This window comes from Mustela putorius, unplaced genomic scaffold (assembly GCF_011764305.1).
Source record: "Mustela putorius furo isolate JIRA1106 unplaced genomic scaffold, ASM1176430v1.1 tig00003976_pilon_pilon_pilon, whole genome shotgun sequence".
NCBI classification, from domain to species: Eukaryota; Metazoa; Chordata; class Mammalia; order Carnivora; family Mustelidae; genus Mustela; species Mustela putorius.
The window spans coordinates 5162134-5185548 of NW_025422118.1; the positions used below are offsets into that span (position 1 = coordinate 5162134).

At 48.9% G+C, this 23415-nt stretch overlaps 1 protein-coding gene across 1 annotated transcript; it reads right to left on the minus strand.

Moving 5' to 3' along the window:
- Positions 1 to 560: 560 nt before the first annotated feature.
- On the minus strand, positions 561 to 20085 carry EIF4EBP1 (eukaryotic translation initiation factor 4E binding protein 1). Its single transcript, XM_004758238.3, has 3 exons — positions 19864 to 20085; positions 3168 to 3347; positions 561 to 1036 (listed from the first exon to the last, which is right to left on the minus strand). The coding sequence occupies exons 1-3, from the start codon at positions 20006 to 20008 to the stop codon at positions 1005 to 1007; spliced, it is 357 nt and encodes a 118-aa protein (XP_004758295.1). The 5' UTR covers positions 20009 to 20085; the 3' UTR covers positions 561 to 1004.
- Positions 20086 to 23415: the final 3330 nt, after the last annotated feature.

Here is a 23415-nt window from a genome sequence, read left to right on the forward strand (position 1 = left end):
ACTTGCATGGGCCACTCTCTGGTAACCAATCCTAATACGATCTCTTTTATACTCCCTTTCCTTTTGGGCAAATCTTATGCTTCAGTGAAATCCTCAAGACAGAGCACTCATCTCATGTTTGTGTCCCCCAGACGGTGCACACAAAGGGATCACTGGACAAACAGAATGGGGAGCATGGGTCAAAGACACGCTATATCATGCAAGGCTCAGGTTCTTCCCCTGGACTCTTGCAGGGAATGGGCCACAGAGCGAAGGTGACAGCAAGACTTGACAGGTTTAGGGGACAAAGCCCAGAGAAGAAATTTTACCTACCACTGACCAGGAGCTGGAGAGCAGCAGGCAGCTCAAAGCCAGTCCCACCTGTTGTGTACTGGTGTGCGTTTTACTTCTCTGAGCCAGTCTCCTGAGCTATACAATGAGGATAACACTTCATCTACTTATCTCCTAGGTTCAGTGTGAGAATCAAGCAAGATAACATATAGGAAAGTGCTTAGAAGTACAAACAGTAGTTGGTGTTAGTTATCCAGATGGAGTTGAAAAGAGCTCAGACAGGGGCCAACTCTTGGCCCTAGGGCGAAGGTGGCTTTTATTTCCTCTCTTGGGGAAGGAGGGGACACCAACCTAAGGAAGGGGTGGGTGCGCCCCCAGAGGCTGGGGCCGGAAGAGCTGGATAATCACTCAGAAGGGCTCCTCCACATCCAATCCTGGCCCTGGGCTGCAGGCTGTGCCCACGAGAGTCACTTCCCTTAGGGTGGCAGCTCCCCCCTGAGGGGAGGCACATGGAGGTATCCGCTGGTGTTCTCGAAGAGGAAGGGGGAGCAGGTGCCCTGAATGAGGAAGGGCATGGGATGGCTGACCATCCCATGCCCGAGGGCCGGGATGGCCGACCACATACTCAATGCCTGCCCAGGATTATGACTTGCAAAAGGCCTGGCTGGTGTGACTTTTCTCCCGAGAAGGGCCAGGGGTGCCCTGAGGCATTGCTCGATTCAATGGCTGGTCCTTTAAATGTCCATTTCAAACTGTGACTCTTCACCTAGGGAGAGAAGGGGCAGACAGCCAAGTAAGCAACAGGTGAATGGTAGGGCCCATATTTTAGAGGCCAGGGAGAGGCGTTATTTTTCATTTTGTTGTTCCTAAGAGTGGGGGCGAAGGAGAATAGAGGGAGGGCAGGACTCCAGTAGGATTTCCTGGAAACAGGCCTGAAGGTCCAGCTGTACTCTCTTCCCTAATCCTAAAGGAAGAGTAGAGCCTGGGTCTCCCCACAAGAGAAGGGACTGTCCTAATTTTTGTACAGTTTTTATTTCTCTTAATAAGAATGAATGTTTACTTGACTTTGATATAAATATAACCTCACAGAAGAATATTCCTTAAACAAAAACCTTTTTCAAGCATGTGTCCCAACTGTGGTTTTGAAGTTCGTAACACAACCCACGAGGCATATGTCCAAATACCCATGGACTAGCCTGACTCTGCAGTAAAGGGGTTATTTTGGTAATTCAGCTACTCACTGCCCTCACCCTAACTCTTTCCACAAAGATCTCCAAGCAACTCAGGCTGCAGGAGGTTGTTTTCTTAAATGGAGCTGCCTCATTCATGATCTCTCAAGTAAGGCTGCTTTGAGGTTCTATGTACCGAGATGCCCACCCCGGCCCCCAGAAGGAAACTGGCCACTTCTTCTGGTTATATTTATCCAAATATATGGTCCAAGGCTAGAGGCTTTGGTTAATATCCCGTTAAGCAAAATGAAAAATTATGTCCATCCCTCACCAGCACAACGGAACTCTTAAGCCATTATTGTGGTTCAGGGTTGGTCAGCCTGGGGCACCTCTGGGCCAACCCTGCATTTGCGGTGGGTGAGCAAAGCTCCAGAAACTGGGAGGGACTTGCCGCAGCCAGCAGGTAGTGATGGTTCCACAATGTCAGGTATGACTATCTCCATCCTCAACTTTTGAGGCAAAAGGGGGTGGGTGGGAAGTACCATGGAGCTGACCCCATGAATCTGTCCATCCTTCTCTGCATCCTTCAACGAAAGGCAGTGACCACACTGCCTGGAGCGGTCCTTCACACTGCTCTGTGTGTGCGGTCCTTCACACTGCTCTGTGTGTGCCCAGCTTCACCTCCCTTCCTCCCTCCTTCCCAGTGCTCTCCAAGTCTACAAGGCAAGGCAAAGCAAGGGCTGTCGGGCATGGACTGTGGGGTCCCCAGGGTAATTATGAATCACGTCCTGCAGGCCCTAGGTAGATGGACTCTGCAGCTGTCAGCAGGGCCAGCCCAGCCCGAGGTCTCAGTTGCTTCCTGTCTGGCCTTGGTCCACTGCCTTCCGGGTGAAGGGTCAGCGGGTTCCGATGGGACTCACAGGCTGTCTGCAAGTGCTTACACTTCATCCTCCCACAGCAGAAGAGCTGAGCCACTCTGGTGAGCTAGTCACGACGCCACACAGAGTGCATTCACACACACCTCCGCTGGGGTGGTCACCCTCATCAGGGTGGGGGGAAGGTGGGGTAAGATATCAGGAAGGACCTAGCTGCCCCATGTCAAACCTGCAGAAACAACGGGTTGCATTGTTTTGATTGGTCTTCATCAAGAGCCCACTAGTGATCATTACTCTGACAGGAGGCACCCCGGATGCTTTCCTGATCCTATAGGCCTATAATCTCCCAGAAGGCAAGTTTACTGTATCTTTGATAAGTCATGTCCTCAACATGCACACCATGGGTGTGTCCCAAATGTGGCAGACACAAGGAAATGCTTCAGGGACAATTATACCAAGGGTCACGCTGATGTCAGTTGTTTGAATAGTCTCCCCTGTGACACCTGCTCTGATGTGTCACCGAAATCAGGGCTTGCACCTGGTCTGTGTTCTAGCCACTCCCTCTTCACTCTCCTTTCCTGAGCATCATTTCAAACAAGCTCCCCACGAATTAGATTACCTGATGGGGCCAAACCACCTCTCCTGGAGTTCTTGGACCCCTTCCATGGGGAAGGTTGGTGCCGCTGAGACTTCTACCCACCCTCCCGACACCCCTTGTCTGGTCTCTGAGCTGCTCCACAGAAGGCGGGGAAGTGACCATCATTCCCTTCCCTGAAATATCCTCTCTGAAGGGACCCCACCGGCCACATACGTCCCTTCCTGAGGAAGAGCCTGGTCGAGCCCTGTCACTCACCGCCGGCTGGCTTATCTTCCGGGCTGTTGCGCAGGTGGTTCTGGCTGGGCTCTGTGGGGGGCTCCTCACTGGCGGGGCTGGTGACCCCGGGAATGGTGGGCAGGTCCCTCGGAGGTGTTTTGGTCACAGGTGAGTTCCGACACTCCATCAAGAACTTCCGGTCATAGATGATCCTGGTACCTGCAGCGGGGCAGGGACATTGAAAAAGCCATCTCCAACCTCCTACCTGCTTATTTTCCAGTTCTGAGGCATGGCTCTAGCAGAGGTGGCATGTTTTTCTGCAAAAGCCAGATCAAGGAGGAGTGAGGCTGGGGTGCCTGGAGGGCTCAGTCAGCAGAGCATATGACTCTTGATCTTAGGGTTGTGAGTCTGAGGCCCACCTTGTGGGTAGAGTTAACTTAAAAAAAAAAAAAAGAAAAAAAAAGCGCACGCGCGCGTGCACGCACACACACACACACACACACACACACAAATAAAGGGAGGAGCAAGGCAAATTCAGGCGTCCTGCTGCAGCCCTCCTCTGCTGCCTCAGAACCACCAACCCCATCATGTGGACGCTCCGATGGAAGAAGAGGCCTAGCAGCCCGCCACACTGCACCTTCTCCCCTGGGCTCTCTCCTTAAAACCCATCAGCTCCCTTACCTCATCAGTGCTCAGTGCTATTACTCAGGACAATCACAGCCAATATTACAGAAGATACATGTTTTTTATTTATTTAACAGACAGCACACACAGGAGGAGGTCCAGAGGGAGAGGGAGAAGCAGACTCCCCAGTGGGCAGGGAGCCTGATGATGGGGGGCTCGATCCCAGGACCTAGGGATCATGACCTAAGCCAAAGGCAGATGCTTGACTGACTAAGCCACCCAAGCTCCCCTAAAGGGTACATTTTAATTCGTTTTTCAATTCAGTACTTCGAGTACCCGCATGGGATTTCCAGAATCTGTAACTTTATTTTATAGATGAGCAAAGAGAAAGTTGAGTGAATCCCCCAAACTAGTAAAAATGAGAACTCTCCCACCTGGGGTTTGTGGACAGGAGTGGCCCATGGGGTCTTCTCACCAAAGGCTCTCCTGCTAAGCCCGTCTTCCGTGTGATATCTGCTCTGATGTGTCACTGAAAACAAGGCTTGCACCTGGCCTGTGTTCTGTCCACTCCCTCTTCACTCTCTTTTCCCAAGCATCACCCTTGGGTGGGGACCAAGTCTCATGGAGTTATTCACTATCCTTAAACCACACCCAGGACCCACCCTGTGAGGACGGTTTCCTGATACTTTAAAAAGGAACATTTTCTATAGTCCAGGACCCAGGATTCTTGTGCCCCAGCTGATTTCATCAAAGAACAGTGACTAGTGAGAAGTGATTCATGTTCGGTCCCTGTTTACTCAGCATGACCTCTAAGCACCAGGATGGCACTAGTAACGTCTCTTCAATGCCTCCCTCAAACTCCTGATTCTCCCTTTTCAACAAAGAGCAGGTCTCCGCCTCAAAGCCTTCAGCAGGCAGTGGAATCCAGCTAGAATTTAAAACTGTCTTGGTGTCATTATATTTCTTTTTATAGTTACCTTCTATTTATGGTAAGTGGATCTGGCTTTCCATATATAGTCGTGATATCAAGTTTCCTTTTAATATAGGATAGGATATCAGTGGATATGATAATAGCATGTATGTTATAGATAATATATATAATAAAATAACAGAAACTAAGTCAAAAAGGTAAATGATATAAAGATGAATATTAAAGATATATACAAAAAGAAGACAAGGTATAGTACAAACTGCAGACAGAATATGGGTGCCGGAGTTTAGAAGTGATGATTTAAAGACTTCAGGAATGTCCTTGTCAATAAACCCGAAGGATTTTCCCCACTTAAGGGCGACAGTGACATTCCAACAGTGGGGATCCACATCTCAATGCTGAGCACCAGGCTCTCCAGGAGCAACCCCAGGAGAGGAACCCATTTGCACCCTTGAGCTCTTGAGTCTGAATGCATGAGGTTAGGGTCCTTCTACCGAGGGCTGGAATGTGAGCAGCAGAGAAATGGTAAGATACCAACAGGTGCACTTGGCCTCCCTGCCTGTCCTCATCTGACTGCAGCCTGACCTAGGCAGTTACCCTGTCCCACTCTCCTTGCCTGAGGGGCAGTAAAGCTGAATTGTCATCTCTGTCTGTCAAATTAAAAAAATCATCATCACCCCGTGGGCCATAGCTCATAGCTCACATTTCTTAGTGGGAAGGTGTAAAGCAAAGCACACAAAACCCAGCCTGCATTGGAGGCTCTGCTCCTCCCTCTCTGGGCCTCAGTTTCTTCATTGGTAACATGAAGGCCTAAGTGCCTGTGAACCCAGAGGCTACAAACGGAGAAGTACAGTGGCTTCTCCTTGAGGGTAAATGCCCTGGATTCGGAGATGGACCACGCTTCTGTTTCTTAATCCTCAAGACTCAGCAAGAATCTCCCTTGTCCTTGCCTCCCTCCAGCTTCACTTTTTTGTTGCTTTGTTCACCAAAGAATCGGGAACTGACCCCATCAAAGTGGCACCTAAGAGTTAGAGATTCAATAGTCTTCAAAAAGAACTGGGGCGGGGGGCACCAGGGTGGCTCAGTTGATTAAAAGTCTGACTTTTTCCAAAAAGACGTTATTTATTTATGCATTTGAGAGAGCGTTTGCGCACAGGCACACAGGTGCGTGTGAGGGAGGGGCAGAGGGAAAGAATCCTCAAGCAGACTTTGCTCGGAGCGCAGAACCTGACTTAGGACTTGTTCTCTTGACCTGAGATCATGACCTGAGCCAACACCAAGAGTCAGATGCTCGACTAATGGAGCTACCCAGGCACCCCTAAGCATCCAATTCTTGATTTCAGTTCAGGTCATGATCTCAGGGCTGTAAGCTCAAGCCCCCCATTGGGCTCTCTCTCACTCTCCTTCCGCCCCTCCCCCACCTCTTTTCCTCCCTTAAAAAAAATTTAAAAGACCCGAAACCCAAAAGACTGGGGGTCAGTAGTTTCTGGAGAAGCTCTTTAAAGTCATGAGCCTCGTGAGATTTTTTTTTTCTTTACATTGTGGTAAAATACAAATAACATAAAATTTGCCATCATAGCCATTCCTAAGTGTACAGTGCACTACATTCACAGTGTTGTGCAGCCAATCTCCAAAACGCTTTCATCTTGTAAAACTGAAACTCTATACCCAGGAAATAGCAACTCCTATCTCCTTTCCCCCTAGCCCTTGGAAACCACCATTCTATTTTCAGTCTCTACAAATCAGACTGCTCTAGGTACTTCATACAAGTGGAATCGTACGGTATTTGTCTTTCTGTGACGGGTTTATTTCACTTGGCATAATGTCCACATGTGGACCAGGTGTCAGAATTTCCTTACTTTTTTTTTTTAAGATTTTATTTATTTATTTGACAGACAGAGATCACAAATAGGCAGAGCAGCAGGCAGAGAGAGAGAGAGAGAGAGAGAGAGAGGGGAGGAAGCAGGCTCCCTGCTGAGCAGAGAGCCCGATGTGAGGCTCGATCCCAGGATCCTGGGATCATGACCTGAGCAGAAGGCAGAGGCTTTAACCCACTGAGCCACGCAGGCGTCCCAGAATTTCCTTACTTTTTAAGGCTGAGTAATACTCCATCGCATGGATATACCACATTTTGTTTATCCACAGACATCTAGGTTGCTTCCACCTTTCGGCTATTGTGAATACTACTGCTGTGAACACACATGTGCAAAGAGCTCTGCAAAGACCCTGCTTTCAATTTTGGGGGGGTGGATACTGGGAAGTGGCACCAGGTGATTTTTAAATCATTGATTACTCTTAGAAGAGAAAAAGAGCCTCTGTGCCTATTGTCCTACACCTAGGGCAGCTGTTTAAAAATAAGAATCCTCATTTGAGCTAATAAAGCCCAGGAACTAAATGCCAGCAGAGGAGGCACCCAGGACACCTGCCATCAGAGGGAGGGCGCGGGGGAGGGAGCCTGCAAGGAGGGCGGGAGGGGGTGTTCACGAGTCGGCTGTCAAAGGCGCCAAGCCTTGCAGGGGCCTCTAAACCCCCTCCCACTCATTTGGGGTCAGTGAGGAATATGAGATGGAGAGCAAGGTAGTGGAAATGTTTCCCATGGAAGCAGCTTTAGCTTTTCAACCCTTTCTTCTTCTATCCCTTTGTGGGCTATACTACCACACAGCTTCAGCAAACAGTGATCTTCTGGAAACTCCCTCTGTCTCCCACAGATGAGACAAACAACAAAACACACATTCTCATATTGTCAAAAATAGGCACCCTTGGCTAAAATACAGTCTCCCGAGATGGGGACTTGGCCTGCATACAGGAGCAGGAAATGGAAACCGCGGCAGGGTGGAGGGGTTGGGGGGAATGCCAAGGTCCCTGCAAGAGGCTAAGTGGCAACAGCTGGAGGCTATTGATCAGGTGTGGGCCTCTGGGGTGTGTGGGTATCACACCTGGTGATCTCCACAAAGTAGAGCTGAGGGCCTACTTTCTCTTTCTATATTAGGGAAAATGACCCAACTCCGTTAGGCTTCTACAAACAAGAGCATGAAGAGCTTCGGGGCTCTAGGAGGCTTCAAGATGGCAAAGCCAAGACATTCCCCGCCCCCCCCCCCCCGCTTGTCTCAAAAATCATGCAAACACCAAGAAATAAAACAAGAAACACAAGCACATACTCAAGTTGGAAGCAAGGGGGGCTCAAAATGGGACTCCAAATCACAATCTGTGAATACAGAAAGCGAATGGAGGAACAGTTCTAACAGAGAGGATGGGGGGCATCTAAATGTGGGGACGTGGGGGTGGATGTTGCAATAGGAAGTGGGGTTCTGCAGAACCCCAGGAAGGTTCAGGAATTAGAGGCATCATGGAAAATGGGAAGGGGGCTAACAACAGGCAGAGATCTCCTATGCCCTCACTCCAGGAGGGAGGGAAGACAGGGCAGTTAAGTTCAAGTTGACTTCCTGAATGGTGAGCCTCAAACGCCCAGCCCTGCCCCGCTTCAGAATACAGATCAATGATAAAGACTGACTGATGTTGATTTTGGGAAGGGGGTTCTGGATGAAAAACAGCAGCTAGCCCCCAGATTGAGTGCACCCACCTGCCTCCACACCTTGCAAAGGGCCTCCAGTCAGCTCTGCAGTGCTCACTCTTAAATATAACCAGCCAGATGCCTCCACGCATTTCTGAGAAAAGCTTACATCAATGGAGAGACCCAAACAAACCAAGAGGGAAACAGCAAAGAGACTTCACTGTTTTTTAAACTTTTTGAAGACTTTAAAGAACAGAAGGGGCAAAAAAGGTAACAGACAAAAAAAGAACAAATTAGAAATCTAGTATCAGATAACAGTGAAAAAAGAGAGAAGAGAGAAACTGCTAGAAGGAATTTACTAAAAAAGTAAAAAAAAAGAAAGAAAGAAAGAAAAATTTCCTGAATTGTAAGAGATCAGTCTTTGAAAAATGCCCTTTCAGTATCTCGTGTAATGAATTAAAAGTACCAACTTAAAATTCATTGGGAAATTTCTCAATTGTTTGAGTAAAAAGATCCTAAAATCTTCCAGAAAGGGAAAAATACAACAGGTGCTCACAAGGATTGGGAATAAGAATGGCACAGACAGGGCGCCTGGGTGGCTCAGTGGGTTAAGCCGCTGCCTTCGGCTCGGATCATGATCTCAGGGTCCTGGGATCGAGTCCCGCATGGGGCTCTCTGCTCAGCAGGGAGCCTGTTTCCTTCTCTCTCTCTGCCTGCCTCTCCAACTACTTGTGATTTCTCTCTGTCAAATAAATAAATAAAATAAGAAAAAAAAAAAAAAAAAAGAATGGCACAGACATTTTCAATGGCAATGCTGGATGCCTGAAGACGGTGGGCCAATGCTTTCACAGTCCTGAGAGGGAATCCATTTCGGCCTGGCTTGATGCCCAGCCAAACACCAATCAAGTAAAAGTAGAACAGAGACGTTTTCAGAACACGACAGGAGGAATATTCTACCAAAATCAAACCAAGAGTAAGAACTTTAGGGGATCTCATATCAGTGGTTACATAGCAGGTCCAGAGCAGCCAAACCCTGTCAGTTCCCAACAGAGGGAATAGAACGGACTGATAAATCCAGAATTCGGATTTTGTGTGTAAGACTGTATTTTGTTGAGTATTTTAGAGGTGCTGGAGGGTGTGGAAGACTTACTTGAATGAAAACTAAGCACATTTTTAAAAGTAATCTCTATACCCAATGTGGGGCTCAAACTCACAACCGAGATCAAGAGTTGCATGGTCTATGGACTGAGTCAGTCAGGCACCCTCAAACTAACTACATTTGAAAGATTTCCTTATTTTAAAGAGAAGGGAAGAGGGAGAGAGGGAGGATGTGTGTGTGTGTGTGCGCGCGCACACACACACACATTCACGAAAGTGGGGGGGCAGGGGCAGAGGGAGGGAATCTTTAAGCAGATTCCCTGCTGAGTGCAGAGCCTGAGGTTGGCTCAGTCTCAGGACCCATGAGATCATGACCTGAGCCGAAACCAAGAGCGGAAACCCAAAACTAACCATATTTTACAATGAAGCAATAATTAACTATATATTTTTTTAAAGTTGTACAATGGGGTGCCTGGGTGGCTCAGTCAGTTAAGCATCCAACTCTTAGTTTTGGGTCAGGTCATGATTTCAGCTCAAGGTCCTGGGATTGAGCCCCTGGTCAGGCTCCCTGCTTAGTGGGGAACCTGCTTCTCCCTCTCCCTCTGCCCCTCTCCCCAGCTTGTGTGTGCTCTCTCTCAAATAAATAAAATCTTTTTTAAAAAAGCTGTACAATAATTAACTACCTGGCTTGTCAAGGGTCATAGTAATAAAAATAAGGCATATTTTTTTAAAAAATCATGGTATAATTCTATTGGGGAATGGAAAGAGGAGGGTGTTTAAGTGATAAGTTCCCCTCTATCAATAGGTAAATCCAGAAAAAGTTAGAAATATGGGGGTAAATCCCCAGAGAAAGAGCTGGAAAACACTGGTTGCTTCTAAAGAGTGAGGGGAGGTTGAGAGGCAAGAAGTTACTGCTTTCTTAGGAGCCTTTTAACAAACTTGAGATTTAAGTATTTATGTATATAAACAACTTACGTCTAACTTGAACAGACTTTATGGAAAAAAATCAGGCTCATACAAAAGAGAATAATATATTTATACAAACACATATATGTATGAAAACTTTGATTTTTTTTATATTAAATGACAGGTTAAATTATGGATCAGACCTACAATTCAGTGCTGTACGGTTACTATTTGGAAAACACATACATTGTCCATGACATATTGTGTGAAACAGTCACAGGACTGTACATATTTTGTGTCTGGTGACCTCTGGGGGAGTAAGATAATCCAGGCAAAGTGAACCTCTTTTACACTGAGCAGATTTTGTTTTTTAATACAAAAGTCTAATACACAGGGCATTAAGCAAACAAATAAATATGGAGATAGGGTAAGAATCTCCTTTTCCAGTAAGTCAAGTTAAAATGGCCCTGGCTGGAGCTAGGTAGACTCTCCCTGCTCTCCCTAGAAAGCCTTGGGGCTCCCTGCTGGACTGGGTAAGTGGAGCACAGAGCTTTCCCTCTAGCACCTCTCAGGGCTGCTGTGTGCTAGACTTTAACTCCCAACTTCATAGGGTTATGGCGTGGATTAGAACAGCGGCTGACACAAGATAAGACCGTTACGAACAAAGCCTAGCTTTTACGACTAGCATGCCTTCAGGTGACAGATTTTTAGGGACCAATTATATGGTTAGAGCTAGGACAAATCAGATGGGAGGTAAGCAACCTTGAAAAGAAACTAGGGGTGGAGGAGGGTGGGTAAGGACAGCCTCTATCCCTTTTTCAGTCCACAGAAACGTGCTTCAAGAATCAACATGAGCTTTGGCATGTTTGGGAAACCAGTGTCATTTAGGACTTTAAAAATTTCAGATGTGCACCAAATACAAGAATGGTATTTTTTCTCGAGGCATGCTTGTGGTGACGACAGTTTGCTTGAATGTACAAAGAATGCAGACGTTCTGGGGCGCCTGGGTGGCTCACTTGGTTAAGTGTCTGCATTCAGCTCTAGTCATGATTCTGGGGTCCTGGGATTGAGCCCTGAGTCAGGCTCCCTGCTCGTCCCTCTTCCTCTGGCCCTCCACGCTTGTGCTCTCTCTCTCTGTTCTCAAATAAATAAAATCTTAAAAAAAAAAAAAAAAAAAAAAAAAAAAAAAAAAGAATGCAGACATCCTCTTGGGTCTGTTTTCCTTACCTGTAAATAAGGGCAGTGTACCAGGCTCATTCAAACGATTTTTAAAGCCCCAACCATGTGCCAGGCCTTATAGGTAATCTTTAGGGTCTGTTCCAGCTCTGACACACTACCGTCTATTTTGGGGATCTTCTTGTTGGCAGGTGGCCAATGGGGTGGTGCAAACAGCCACAGTGCTGGGAGGCTCAAGTTCTGGGCTCAAACCTGGGTGTGTAGTACCAGCCCCTCAACCCTGAAGGGCAGTTGAATTCCTCAGCTCTAAGAGGAGGGTACTAACTCACCTCCCAGGAGTACTGTGAAGATGCAATCACTGTGGGCCAGACGCTGTGCTCAGAGCCTGTTATGCCAGATCTCAGTGCTCCCATTCCCCCACTCCCCACACGGGAGATACAGTATCCTCAACTCACAGACAGGAAACTGAGGCTCAGAAAGTCTGTCCCCAGGAGCAGACCTAGCCTGTCCTGCCTCCAATCCAACCTCTGTTTAAAACTAGCCAAGCAGACCCAGGCTGCCAGGCCTCGGGGATCTTCTGACTTTTACCTATTCTTCTCAGGATCTGGCCAGAACAGGATGTTCCCTGAGAGAGGCCTGCCCTGATCTCTTCTCCACCTTCCCACAGTACCCACACTGGGTTCAAAAGGGGGCTGGCCACCACTTCTGTAAATTGAACCCAGCCTGTCCCTTGCTTTCCCCCTGTGCCTCCCCTGGTGGAAACATTCTTCCCCTGAGCGGGTGACGTGAGGCCTAGCAAGAGTACAAGCACAGAATTCCTAGAACTGCTGTTCCCATTCCAGGGAAAGGGAGAGTGTTTCAAACATGCTCGGGGGAGGCTCAGATGCCTATGCTCAGATGCCAGCAGCCCGTGAACTAAATACTCCAGATCCTTCTACACTCAGCTCTCGCCAGCAGCTCTGTGTCATCGTGGAGGCAAACTCACAGGGTCTACTAGGGGTCTCCCTCCTCGCCCACCACACACCAGGCAGTCTGTTTAGCAAGCTGAGCCACCTTGTCAGGGGGAAAATCTTGGGTAGAGAATCAGAGCTTGCTTGGTCCAAGATTTTTCACTTCTGGCCCTATTAGCTCTGCAAAGGCAACCAAGATCTGGATGTTTCTCGGGGGCCAAAAATGTTACAAAGCTCCTTAAATACCAAATGAGGGCAATCGGTGAGTGACAAAGGGCCCTCTTGCCTTTGACGCCCTGATGTGTGAGGGAATAGTCCACTTTATTTGAAAATAAAGCAGCAGGGACGGAGCTTTTGCAGAAACCTGCAGAACAAAACAGCCGGAGTAATTATTCTAAGGGCTGGCCAAGCTCCTTCCCCTTCCCTCACCTGCCCCCAAACGCTTCAAAATGCACCAGTGCAGAACAGGGAAAGCTACCCCTGGAATTCATTACCAAAAGGGAGTGCCCATCTAAAATGCCTCCCGTTCCACAGCAACAAAAGCTGTGGCTGGAAAAGGGAGGGGCCGTTTGCTGTGTGAACTGCCTCCACACCACATCCAAACTCGTTGGCTTCAGTCCCAACCTCCAGGACCTCCATCAAACTGTCTTTGGAGATAAGGTCTTTAAAGAGGTCATTAAGTTCAAACAAGGCTGTTAGGGTGGGGCCCTGATCCAATACACAGATGCCCTAAGTGTGTGGAGGGGGTGGCTAGGTGGCTCAGTTAGGCGCCCAACTCTTAGTGTCAGCTCAGGTCATGATCTCAAGACTGTGTGATTGAGCTTCCCCGCTCCCCTGCCCCGGTTCTGTGCTCAGTGGGGAGTCTACACATATATGCTCCCTCTCTCTCTCTCCCAAATAAATAAATACATCAAATCTTTAAAAAAAAAAAAGGGGGGGGGGAGATACCGCAGATACCAGTAAAGAGGCAGCAGGAGGGGCACCTGGGTGGCTCAGCTGGTTAAGCCACCGCCTTTGGCTCAGGTCATGATCCCCGAGTCCCAGGATAGAGTCCCGCATCGGGCTCCCAGCTCTGTGGGGAGTCTGCTTCTTCCTCTGACCTTCTCCCCTTTCATGCTCTCTCTCACTCTCTCTCTAATAAATAAATAAAATCTTTTTTTTAAAAATGAGGCAGCAGGAGGACAGCCATCTGCAAGCCAATGGGAAGGGCCTCAAGAGAAACCAGCCTGGATAGTACTTTGATCTTGGACTTCCAGCCTCCAGAACTGTGAGAAAATACATTTCTGTTGTTTAAGTCACCCCGTCTGTGGTATCTTGTTATGGTAGCCCTAGCAAATTAATATAGGCCTGCTTTCCCCCTTGTATTCCAAAGGGCAGAAGATAAATCAATGTACACACGCACTTTCTTTAAGGTAGATCTGGTGTCACCAGGAAACCAAAGGAAGTTCTGGGCCAACCTGCCCCTGCTGGCATTCTCACTCCTACACATTTTCAGCTCCGAACCTGACTCCATCCTCCTGCCAGCACTCCAGGAAATCAAGGAAGTTCAAATGGGGGTGCTGGGCAGGAGCAGCTGGGCAGGGCAAGCATGGGCTCCTCTGAAGGATGTTCCAAAAGTCTGGCTGCTTGAGGAGGAAAGTAGAGGCGGCCTAGCCTGTAGCAGGTAGCAGGTAGCAGGGGGAGCATGGCACAAATGGCAGGTATTTCCCAGGGACTTGGCATCATGGCCACCTGTATCGTTTGCTTTGTGGAGCTGAACGTTGGGCCTTGAAAACAGGCACAGCATTTTCAGGAAGGTGTCCTCAGTTCTTAACCCAACAGTCAATTCAGAGGCTTGTGATTCTGGTCTGTTTCTATACCTGGACTTGGGTCTGCTTGGCCACACAGCAGGATGGCCAGGTAAGTTTCCTCAAAGGACCACACTTTGAGGCTTGGCCTTTGTGGAAGACTGCCTGAACATGTGGCCCCTGAACTCTTCCCATCCCTGCCCTACAGGAGACTTTCTCATTCCAAGGCAATCATCTCCCCCTTCTTGGAATCAGCACTAGCTCTGTGGCTTGCTTTGACAGATAGAATACTGCATATGTGGGCCAAGGTCTCAAGGGGCCTTGAAAACTCATATAAATAAGCTCAGGTTAGACTCTTGAATGCATGGGCCCAAGAAAACAGAGAACTCCCAGCCTTCCAGGTGTCCCTAGCAATGCCCCAGACACGTGGGTAAGGCCATCTTGGACCTTCAAGCCCAGGACAATCTAGTTGCCAACTCTATGTCACCAGATGAGTGACCTCAGGAAGCTTCTTAAGAATGCCCAACCAGCCCAAAGAATGGAGAGAAATAACAAATCATTGTTGCTGAAGTTAAACTACGTTTTTTGACACTCCAGGCCTAGTATCTGAGCTCTCAGTAGAATTTCAGGGACACGGACACTGGATTACAAGATACTTGTGCCGCCCATGTCCCTGATCATCCAAATGTCATGGGCAGGTGTGACTTACTCCTTGCCTAATCAGTGATGCTGGGTGCAAACATAAACAAGGAGCATCTGTCCCGGTGTCTGAAGCCTTGGCCCCACTAGTGACATGTTCCGTATAAGGGCCACTTCTTTCTGCTCAATAACTGAAACAGTAGTATTAGTAATACTGTTCTCTATAATACCGGGGTAAGTGAGGAAGTTCAGGGAAAGTAGTTTTGTCCCTGGGACATTCCAAGGTAAACAAGTGTATGTACCCCGCAGCTGTATGGGCAGAAAAGAAAAATTTGAATGTTACCATTAAGCCAGCTCAGACTCAGGCCTGATGGCAAAGGAGACAGGTTACCCTGAGAATACTGTCATTCTGGATTGGGAGGGAGACAAACCATCAGTGACCCTTAATCTCACAAAACAAACTGAGGGTTGCTGGGGGAAGGGGGTTTGGGAGAAGGGGGGTGGGGTTATGGACACTGGGGAGGGTATGTGCTTCGGTGAGTGCTGTGAAGTGTGTAAACCTGGCAATTCACATACCTGTACCCCTGGGGATAAAAATACATTATATGTTTATAAAAAATTAAAAATTAAAAAAAGAATACTGTCATTCTAGGAGTCTTTTCAACTCTTTGTTTTGTTTTTTCAGATTTTATTTATTTGACACAGAGAGAGAGAGAACACACGAGCAGGTGGAGTGGCAGGCAGAAGGAGGGAGAAGCAGACACCCCTGCTGAGCAGGGAGTCCAATGCGGGGCTTGATCCCAGGACCCTGGGATACTGACCTGAGCTGAAGGCAGACGCTTAACAACTGAGCCACCCAGACGCCCCAACCCTTCACTTTCTAAACACCTGACTCAGCACTCAAAAGCCACAATAGGAAGACGAGTAACACTGCTGGGAAAGAACTTCCCTTCTACTCCAGGGAACAAACATGTAAACAAACACACGTGATTAATTTGTCATGAATCATAATGGAAGAAGAGCATGGGCGTGGCTGAGACCTGAAAGTGACAGGTTTTCTGTTTGTTTGTCTGAACATGTAAAATCTAGGTGTACAAATGAACATTCTTTGCTAAAAACCTTCCCTCTGGGAAGGAATCCTCTTTTCCATACTGCTGTCCCATGTTCCTTTCCTCCTCTGCAAGGATATCAAATAAAGACCCAGAGGAGAAAATGCCTCCCTGCTTTACACAGCAGACGAACATAGTGCCACCCTGCCTGTCCTTCATTTGGTAATGAAGGACTTTTTTGCTCTTTCAGAAAAACACACAGAAGTTAAAAATCAAACTCCTCTTTTAAATCAGGCCCTGCCATCCTCTGAGGATACTGGAAGACAACAACAACAAAATGTAAGCCTCAGAAAGCAATGAGATCTCACAGCTATTTGTGCATTATTAGCATGTAAGGCCTAGCAGGCTGAAGACGTGGAAGAGGCAATTCTCACGTGAGAATCATACAAGTTCTACTGGTTATGGAGGGTGCGGGGTATCTGCCTAATTACCTCATTCTATGCTACAACTTTGATGCTTCCAATTCTGTTTCAGGCGTGTTTCCATCTTCCTAAGTAGCAAGCCAAGCCCTTGAGGTCAGACTGTCTTCCGGTTTTGGATGTGGTGAATGCCTTACAACCCGGGAGGCTGATGGGCATGAGGGAGAGTTTGGGGTGCTCTACGCCCGGGCCCCCGATCAAAGCCTTTAATGAGGGACAATGTGGAATGCTCTAAATGCTTTAAAAGGAAGCTCAGAACAGTGTGAGGAGAGAACCCATTACATTTCCCTCACTGTCTTAATGTCCAGGTTCTTTTAACTTGTCCTTAATGATGAGACCCTGGACAATGAGGAGACACAATCTTCCCCTGTGTGACTGAAGCCTCGGGACACTGGCTGTGCCCTAGCGTCAGTGCCGAGGCCTCCTCCTCCTCTTCCCAGCACTGGCTGTCCCATAGCCAAAGACTTGGAAGCTGCTCCAGGGTAAGCTTCCTGGGCACAGACTTTGTTTATCTAAACCAAGGGTGCCATTAACACCTGTAGCCTTACCTGCCTTCTTCTGATTAACCTTATCCAGGTATGGGGTTTGGGTATGATTACCAGCCAAGCAATCCTGGAGGTTTGGGGGTCAAGAATCCAACACGGAATGGGGAACATGGAGGTTAATGGGAGAGGGGTGGAAGGTTTCTGACCCATTCAAAGATTCTGCTAGTCTGTGGTGTCACTGGTCATTTTTAAGACTCCATTGGCTCAAATACTCATACATAACACTCCTTCTAACATATTTCTCTAAAGTTCTCCAGACTTCTAACCAGATTAGTGATTTAGCTTGTGAAAGGTTAATGACCATGGAAAGTAAACTGGCGTCTTAGGAATGCAGATGGTTCAAATCAGCTACTGTTCCTGTTCCCCTGGGGACAAACACTGCAGTGCCATTCCCAGGAAGAGTGACCTGTGGACACTGCGAGAGCTCCTGACACCTGCAAATAAGCTAGTGTGGGCGCCTGCACAGACTCTCTCTAGATCCTTGTTTGAAGGCTGATGCCAAACTCAACCTCAAGAGGAGGTTACTTGGTGAGAAGCATCACTTTTTGCCAGACCCCAGGGATGTCAAAAGATGAGAGAAGTCACATTCCACTAATTTTTGAGTACTCAGCATGGTACTGAGATCAATCACTAGGAGCTGGTTAGAAATGTGGAATCTCAGGCCCAAATCCAGAAGCTATAGAATCAGAATCTGTGGAGTGCCTGGGTGGCTCAGTGGGTTAAGCCTCTGCCTTCAGCTCAGGTCATGATCCCAGAGACCCCGCATCGGGCTCTCTGGTCAGCAGGGAGCCTGCTTCCCTCTCTCTCTCTCTCTCTCTCTGCCTGCTCTGCCTACTTGTGATCTCTCTCTGTCAAATTAATAAGGAAAATGTTAAAAAAAAAAAAAAGATTCAGAGTCTGCATTTAAGTGAGGCCCCCAGGTAATTTATACATATATTGAGGAATGAGAAGCAGCACTCTAGACTGGAGCAAAAGGGTGCTAGAAATGACCTTTTGTTAGGTTAAGCTTCTTTGCCTTGGCAAAGACATAGGGTGAAGTTGGGCTTTGGAGGAAGACTCTAAGCCTTGGCTAACTGAGGCAGACCAGACTCGCTCACATTAGCAGAAGCAAGGTGTGGTTTTCAGGTTATGGACTGTGAGCTGTGCCTGTCCTGCTGAACACTCCAAACAAGAAATCTGGCTTTAGGCTCCTGGCACAGCTAGCTTTCTCCCAGTTGGTCTCAGACACAAAGTTACACTCTGGTCCAGGTGCCCCTGTCCCTCTCTCCCAACTAAAAACTTTCAAAGGCAGGGAGATTTGTTCTGGTTTATAAAAAAACAAACAAAAAAAACCCCTAAAAACAAACAAACAACACCCCTCCCCCCAAAACCCATTTCCCAGTCCATGGTCAGAAATGGATCAGAGTTCCCTATAAACAGTAACCCTGGCCATGGATTCCAATCTGACCTGCCCCCGTCCAGCAACAAAGGGTGCAAGAAAGAGCACTTGAGCCTTCAGACCTGCCTCATTGCCCACCCTAAAAAGATCAAGTAGAGATTCACAGCCTCACTTGAAGGAACCCCAAAACTGTCAGGAAAAATCCTGGTAGACCCAGCATGACACAGAGAAGGCCCACCAAATGGACTACATAAAAGACCTATATCGCAAGGAAAGAGAATTTAAGTCAAGGGTGGAGAAAGAACGCTCGCTGAGAAATTTTCCTTAATCATTTTTAATAGAGGAGAGAGCATTTTCCCCCTCTATGCTTGGACACGGTTTCTTGTTCAATCTGAGGAAGCCATGCGACCCTGGATAAGGAACATGTGTTTCCAAGTTTGGGGCCCGGACCAAACAAGTACATCTATGATCCTTAACAATTCTAACGTTGTATGTTTTGGATCAAAGGGTTCAAGACCTCGGATCTGGCAGTGCTTGCCGGTGGTGGGACCATTGCCTGAGAAAATAAGCATGTGGCCCCTGAGGCTGCCAAGGGACCAGGCTGCCGCTCTCTGCCTGCGTCCTCCGGCACCCCTGCCTCAAAACGTAGCGCCACTATCTGCGGTGTTTTCGAGTAATTGGCCTATGGGTCGGAGCGGTGGAGGAGGGTGGAAGGGAGGGGAGAAGGGCAAAGCGGGGTGAGGGCAGAGCGGGGTGAGGGCAGAGCGGGGTGAGGGCAAAGCGGGGTGAGAGCTGCGCGAGCATGGTAGGGAAGTGTGAGCCACGGGGATTTCATCATGCAAACGGGCAGGCGGGTTTCATCAGCGCCTGTGCGCCGGGGCTCCCGGGCTGGGAGGGAATGCCCGGCTCCAGAAGGCAGCCCAAGTCTGGCCCCCACCCGTGCCAGCTCAGCTTCCTCTTCCTCATGCACTTTCAGGGAGGTCACACGGTTCCCCCGCCCCCCACCCCCGACAGAAGAACGTGTTTTTCTGCACAGTCCTGCCCGAGGCCCCACGTCCCTCTGCAGAGATCCCACATGCGCATATGGGCAAGCTGCCACAGGTGCAGGTGAGGCGCGGCCGGGGCAGGCGAGCGCCCTCAGCCCAAATCCTCCGTCAGAGGGTGCTGGCCCACTGCAAAACTGGGGGTGCCTCAGGAAAGAAAAAGGATTCTGCAAGAGTCGTTTATCCCAACAGAGAACGCCCATCCCCATCCCCTAAAAACCCCAGGCCAGGCCTCTCCATACTCCCAGGCCACACTGACCCCACGCTGTGCTGCCTCAGAACGCCCCCACACCCACAAGGGGCAGCACACCCCAGCATGTGGTCGGTCTGGAAGCGTGCTGCCGGTCTGGGCAGGGGGACTCGGCTGTCTCTCCCGGGAGGAAACGAACCGAGCAGTTTGCAGCCCGGGCTCGGAAGCACGCATCCAGGGGGCAGGCAGTCGGGAAGCGGCCATCTGCTGACTCCCGGTGGCCCCCTCCGTGACCGTCGCTGCCCCCCTGATGCCTTTATTCCAGCCACCGCGCCCTTCAGTCCGCTCGCCCCGTCTGACTGACGGCTCCCGAACCCTCTCGCACTGCCCAGTCAGTCCGCGCCGCCCGCACCGGGAGCCCGCGCCTACCTCCCGGGGTGGTGCTGAAGAGCGTGCCGCCGGGGGTGGTGCTGTAGTCCCCGGGCGGCAGCTGCACGCCGTCGCCGAGGATCACCCGGCGGGTGGCCGGGATGGCCCGACTTGGGGTCTGGCTGCAGCCGCTGCCCCCAGACATGGTCTCTCTCGCGCTGCGCCCGCAGCCGGAGCGTGGCCCTTCGGCCGCCCCGGCCCCTCCCGCTTCGCCTTGTCCCGCCCCCCGCTCGCCCCTTCCGCCTCTGAGCCTCGGCGCCCCCTGGGATTTGTAGTTGCCGCGGCGCCGCGGCCGCACCAGCCTCCGCGCGGCTGCCGGTACGTGCGTTCTTCGGCAGCTCAGGTCCGAGGCTCCCGTTCGATCGCTCCCGCGCGCGGGTGCGGGCGCCGCCTCGCTTCGGCCCGCCCCTTTCGCTCGCGGGTGCCTCCAGCCACGCTGGCGGCGACTGGCTGCGGGCGGGGGCCGGGGGTTTGTGGAGGTCAACGCCTCGCGGGGCGGGGGCGGTGTTCAGGGCTGTGCGGTGATCCCGGCAGCCCCGGCTCTGGGGAAGGCCTAGATTCTACAGGAGGACTTGGGGCGGGATGGGCCCCTCAACCCTTCTTATTCCGTGCTTTAGTTCCTCCGATGAGAAAGTGCGGTGTAATTGGTCATTCACTCCCTCATCGGCTTTGAGGCTTCGCGGTGTAAAGAAATAACCAAGAATGGGCGTTTGGTGGTTTGGGGGACGGGGTGGGAGGACGCGTGAACAAGCCGCCCAGCTGGGTCAGGAGGACTAACGCTAGAGCCGAGGTGGAGCTGACAGGGTCTGGACGTCCGTGGTGGCACGGGTGTGGGGGGGGGGCGGGGGCTAAGAGTTGGCCAGCGAGGTTCCCTGTGGCCCTTTGAGTTGGGGTACAGGGGTCCACGCGCAGCCTGACAGTAGGGCCTCCTTGAACCAACGATGACTGAGTCTTCAAGGAGCTCTGCAAGTGGGGATGGAAAATGCCAGGAGGGCGGAAAAGCCCATCATTGGGTGAGAAAACAGTTTCTGTCATGACGGTGACATCATGCAAGGGGAGAGGAGACGGGAGAACAGTTTAAAAGAAAAATGGGGTGGGGGGGCACCTGCGTGGCTCAGTGGGTTAAAGCCTCTGCCTTCGGCTCAGGTCATGATCCCCCGCACTAGGTTCTCTGCTGCTTCCCGATGGTGAAGGGTCTTTTAAAGCATGCAAAGGTGTTCAAACTTTGTCCTAGGGAAGGAGGAGATATCAGAGATCTCTTAAGCTGGGAAGTGACACGATTAGGGTGGTTTTTTCAGAAAGATAGCTGGAGGCTGTAGAGTTTGAGAGTGGATCCCCGGAGGTATCAGGCCCCAGATAGGAAGATTGGCTGGTCGCTAGGCCTCCACTTCCTACTATTAAGGCTGGTCTCCCGTGCCTATGCAGCAATTGGAATATGGCTGGTTCATATTTACAAGTGTAAAATACATAGATTTCAAAGACTTGGCATAAAAAAATGGAAAATATCTCAATTTATGTTGATGACATGTTGAGATAATATTTTTAATATATTGGATTAAATAAAATATTAAAATTAATGATACCTGTTTCTTTTTACTTTAGGTGGAATTATAAGAAATTATATGTATATAATATATATGTATATAGCTCGTAATATATTTCTATTGGGCAGTGCTCCTCTAGAATGAGGCAGTAATGAAAGCAATTCTAAAGTTCTCAGAAACTTCCTCTTGGAAAACCATACAATCATCAAATTTTAGCTTTGGCCAGGTACACAGTAGGTCGTCCAGGACAATATTCATCACCATCTTATTCATTCATTTGTTCATTCATTCGTTCATTCATTCATTCCTTCATTCATATTTATGAGGTAAAAGCTAATAATTAAGGAAAGAAAACTTTTCATTGGCACTAAGGTAAAAAAGAAATTCCAAAATAATTCTTATAATTTAAACTCAGTTTTATTAAAAGTCTGTCCTGGCCAAAGATTAAAAACTAAAATGATCTGAAAGAGTAAGTGGAATATGTCTTTCAAATGATCCTATGTACATATTTTCTTCAGTTAAGGTTTTTACAAATTGAGCTAAGATAAACTAACATAATCCCATGGTTCTACTGTGCAGAACTCACCACATCTTTTTTTTTCTTCTTTTTTTTAATTCACCACTGTCTTGTTTAAAAAACAAAAACCAGAGTCTTGGAGATGCAGAGGTTTGCCCAAGACCACACAGCTATGAAAGACCTGAGGCAAAGCTGGAAGACCCAGGCTCCCCTCCCTGCCAGGCCTGCCCTTTTGTCAACACACTGGAAAACAAAGTGGCCCATCCTCCTGCCTTAGGAGGAACTGGTTTGAAAGGGGGGTTGTTCAGATGCCTTATTGGATGTGCATTTTTAGTTAGAGCTGAGCTTCCAGGGAAGGCACCCACTTAGCTCAACTCTCACAATGATCTCCACACACAGGTTGGAGAAGTTTCCATCCCATCTTGCTCTACTTGACCTGTACGTAGGGAGGGACAACCAACCAAATTTATCATTTTAAGTAAGTGGAATTTCTCTGGGTAGCAAACCAGGCACACAGGTCTAGTCTTTAAGCAGCCCCGACTTCTCCGGTATTTGTCTCAATACATCTCTGCTGAACTGGACCAGTGCAGGGAAAGAGTGCCAACAGAGGGTCTCCAGGAGTGGCTGCTTGAGGAAGTGGCAGGCACCACAAGATTGAGACACGCGTTCAGAGTCTTAAACCACACTACAGTACAGGCTGTTTTAGGATGCCCCTCAGGTTAGGGAGGAGTTTGGGGGCCTAGGCAGTGGGAGAAAAGTGATCCACGTGTGAAAAAAAGAAGTGACCCATGTGTTAGTTTTAATCCATTCCTAACATTATTTGATGCTGAAAACGTTCCCCCTTCACCACTGGGAGTCCTTCACTTCAGCTAGTGCATCCTGTCGCCATGGCCCCAGTGGCCTCTGGAGGCTACTGCGTTTTCTCGTACAATAAGGGCTTCCTATGCTTCTTGCCCCAGATCAAGATTCAACTATTTGAAAAAGATATGTTCAAAAGAAAAGAAAAAAAAAAGCTCATAGATAGAGAACAGACTAGTGGTTGCAGAGACAGAGCGAAGGGTGGGGGGTGGGAAGGAATGGGTGAAGGGGGTCAAAAGTTACAAAAAAAAAAAACACATTAAAGAAAAGAGGCAGATTCTTCACTGACTAGAGGATAAACAGACTATCATTGAAAAGAAACATATCTTACTGCGAGAAATATCTTTGCTGTTTGTTATTGGAGGCAAAGCAGAAGTGAGAGTCATGGCGTCACAGCCCATGAGCACGAAGGGGCTGAATGCTGTGGAGCCCAAAGACACAGCATGCAGGTCACATGAGCTAACATGAAGCAGCCTGTTAAAAAACAGAATTTCACTGAGTGAATCTGAAGATCTAATTGGCTTTGTGAGGTGATTTCCGAACTGGGCAGGACCTAGCAAGTAGAGGGATGCCCCTAGGAGTTGTGCAAAATGGAGGATTTTTATAGGAAGGAGGATAGGGCAAGGGTATTAT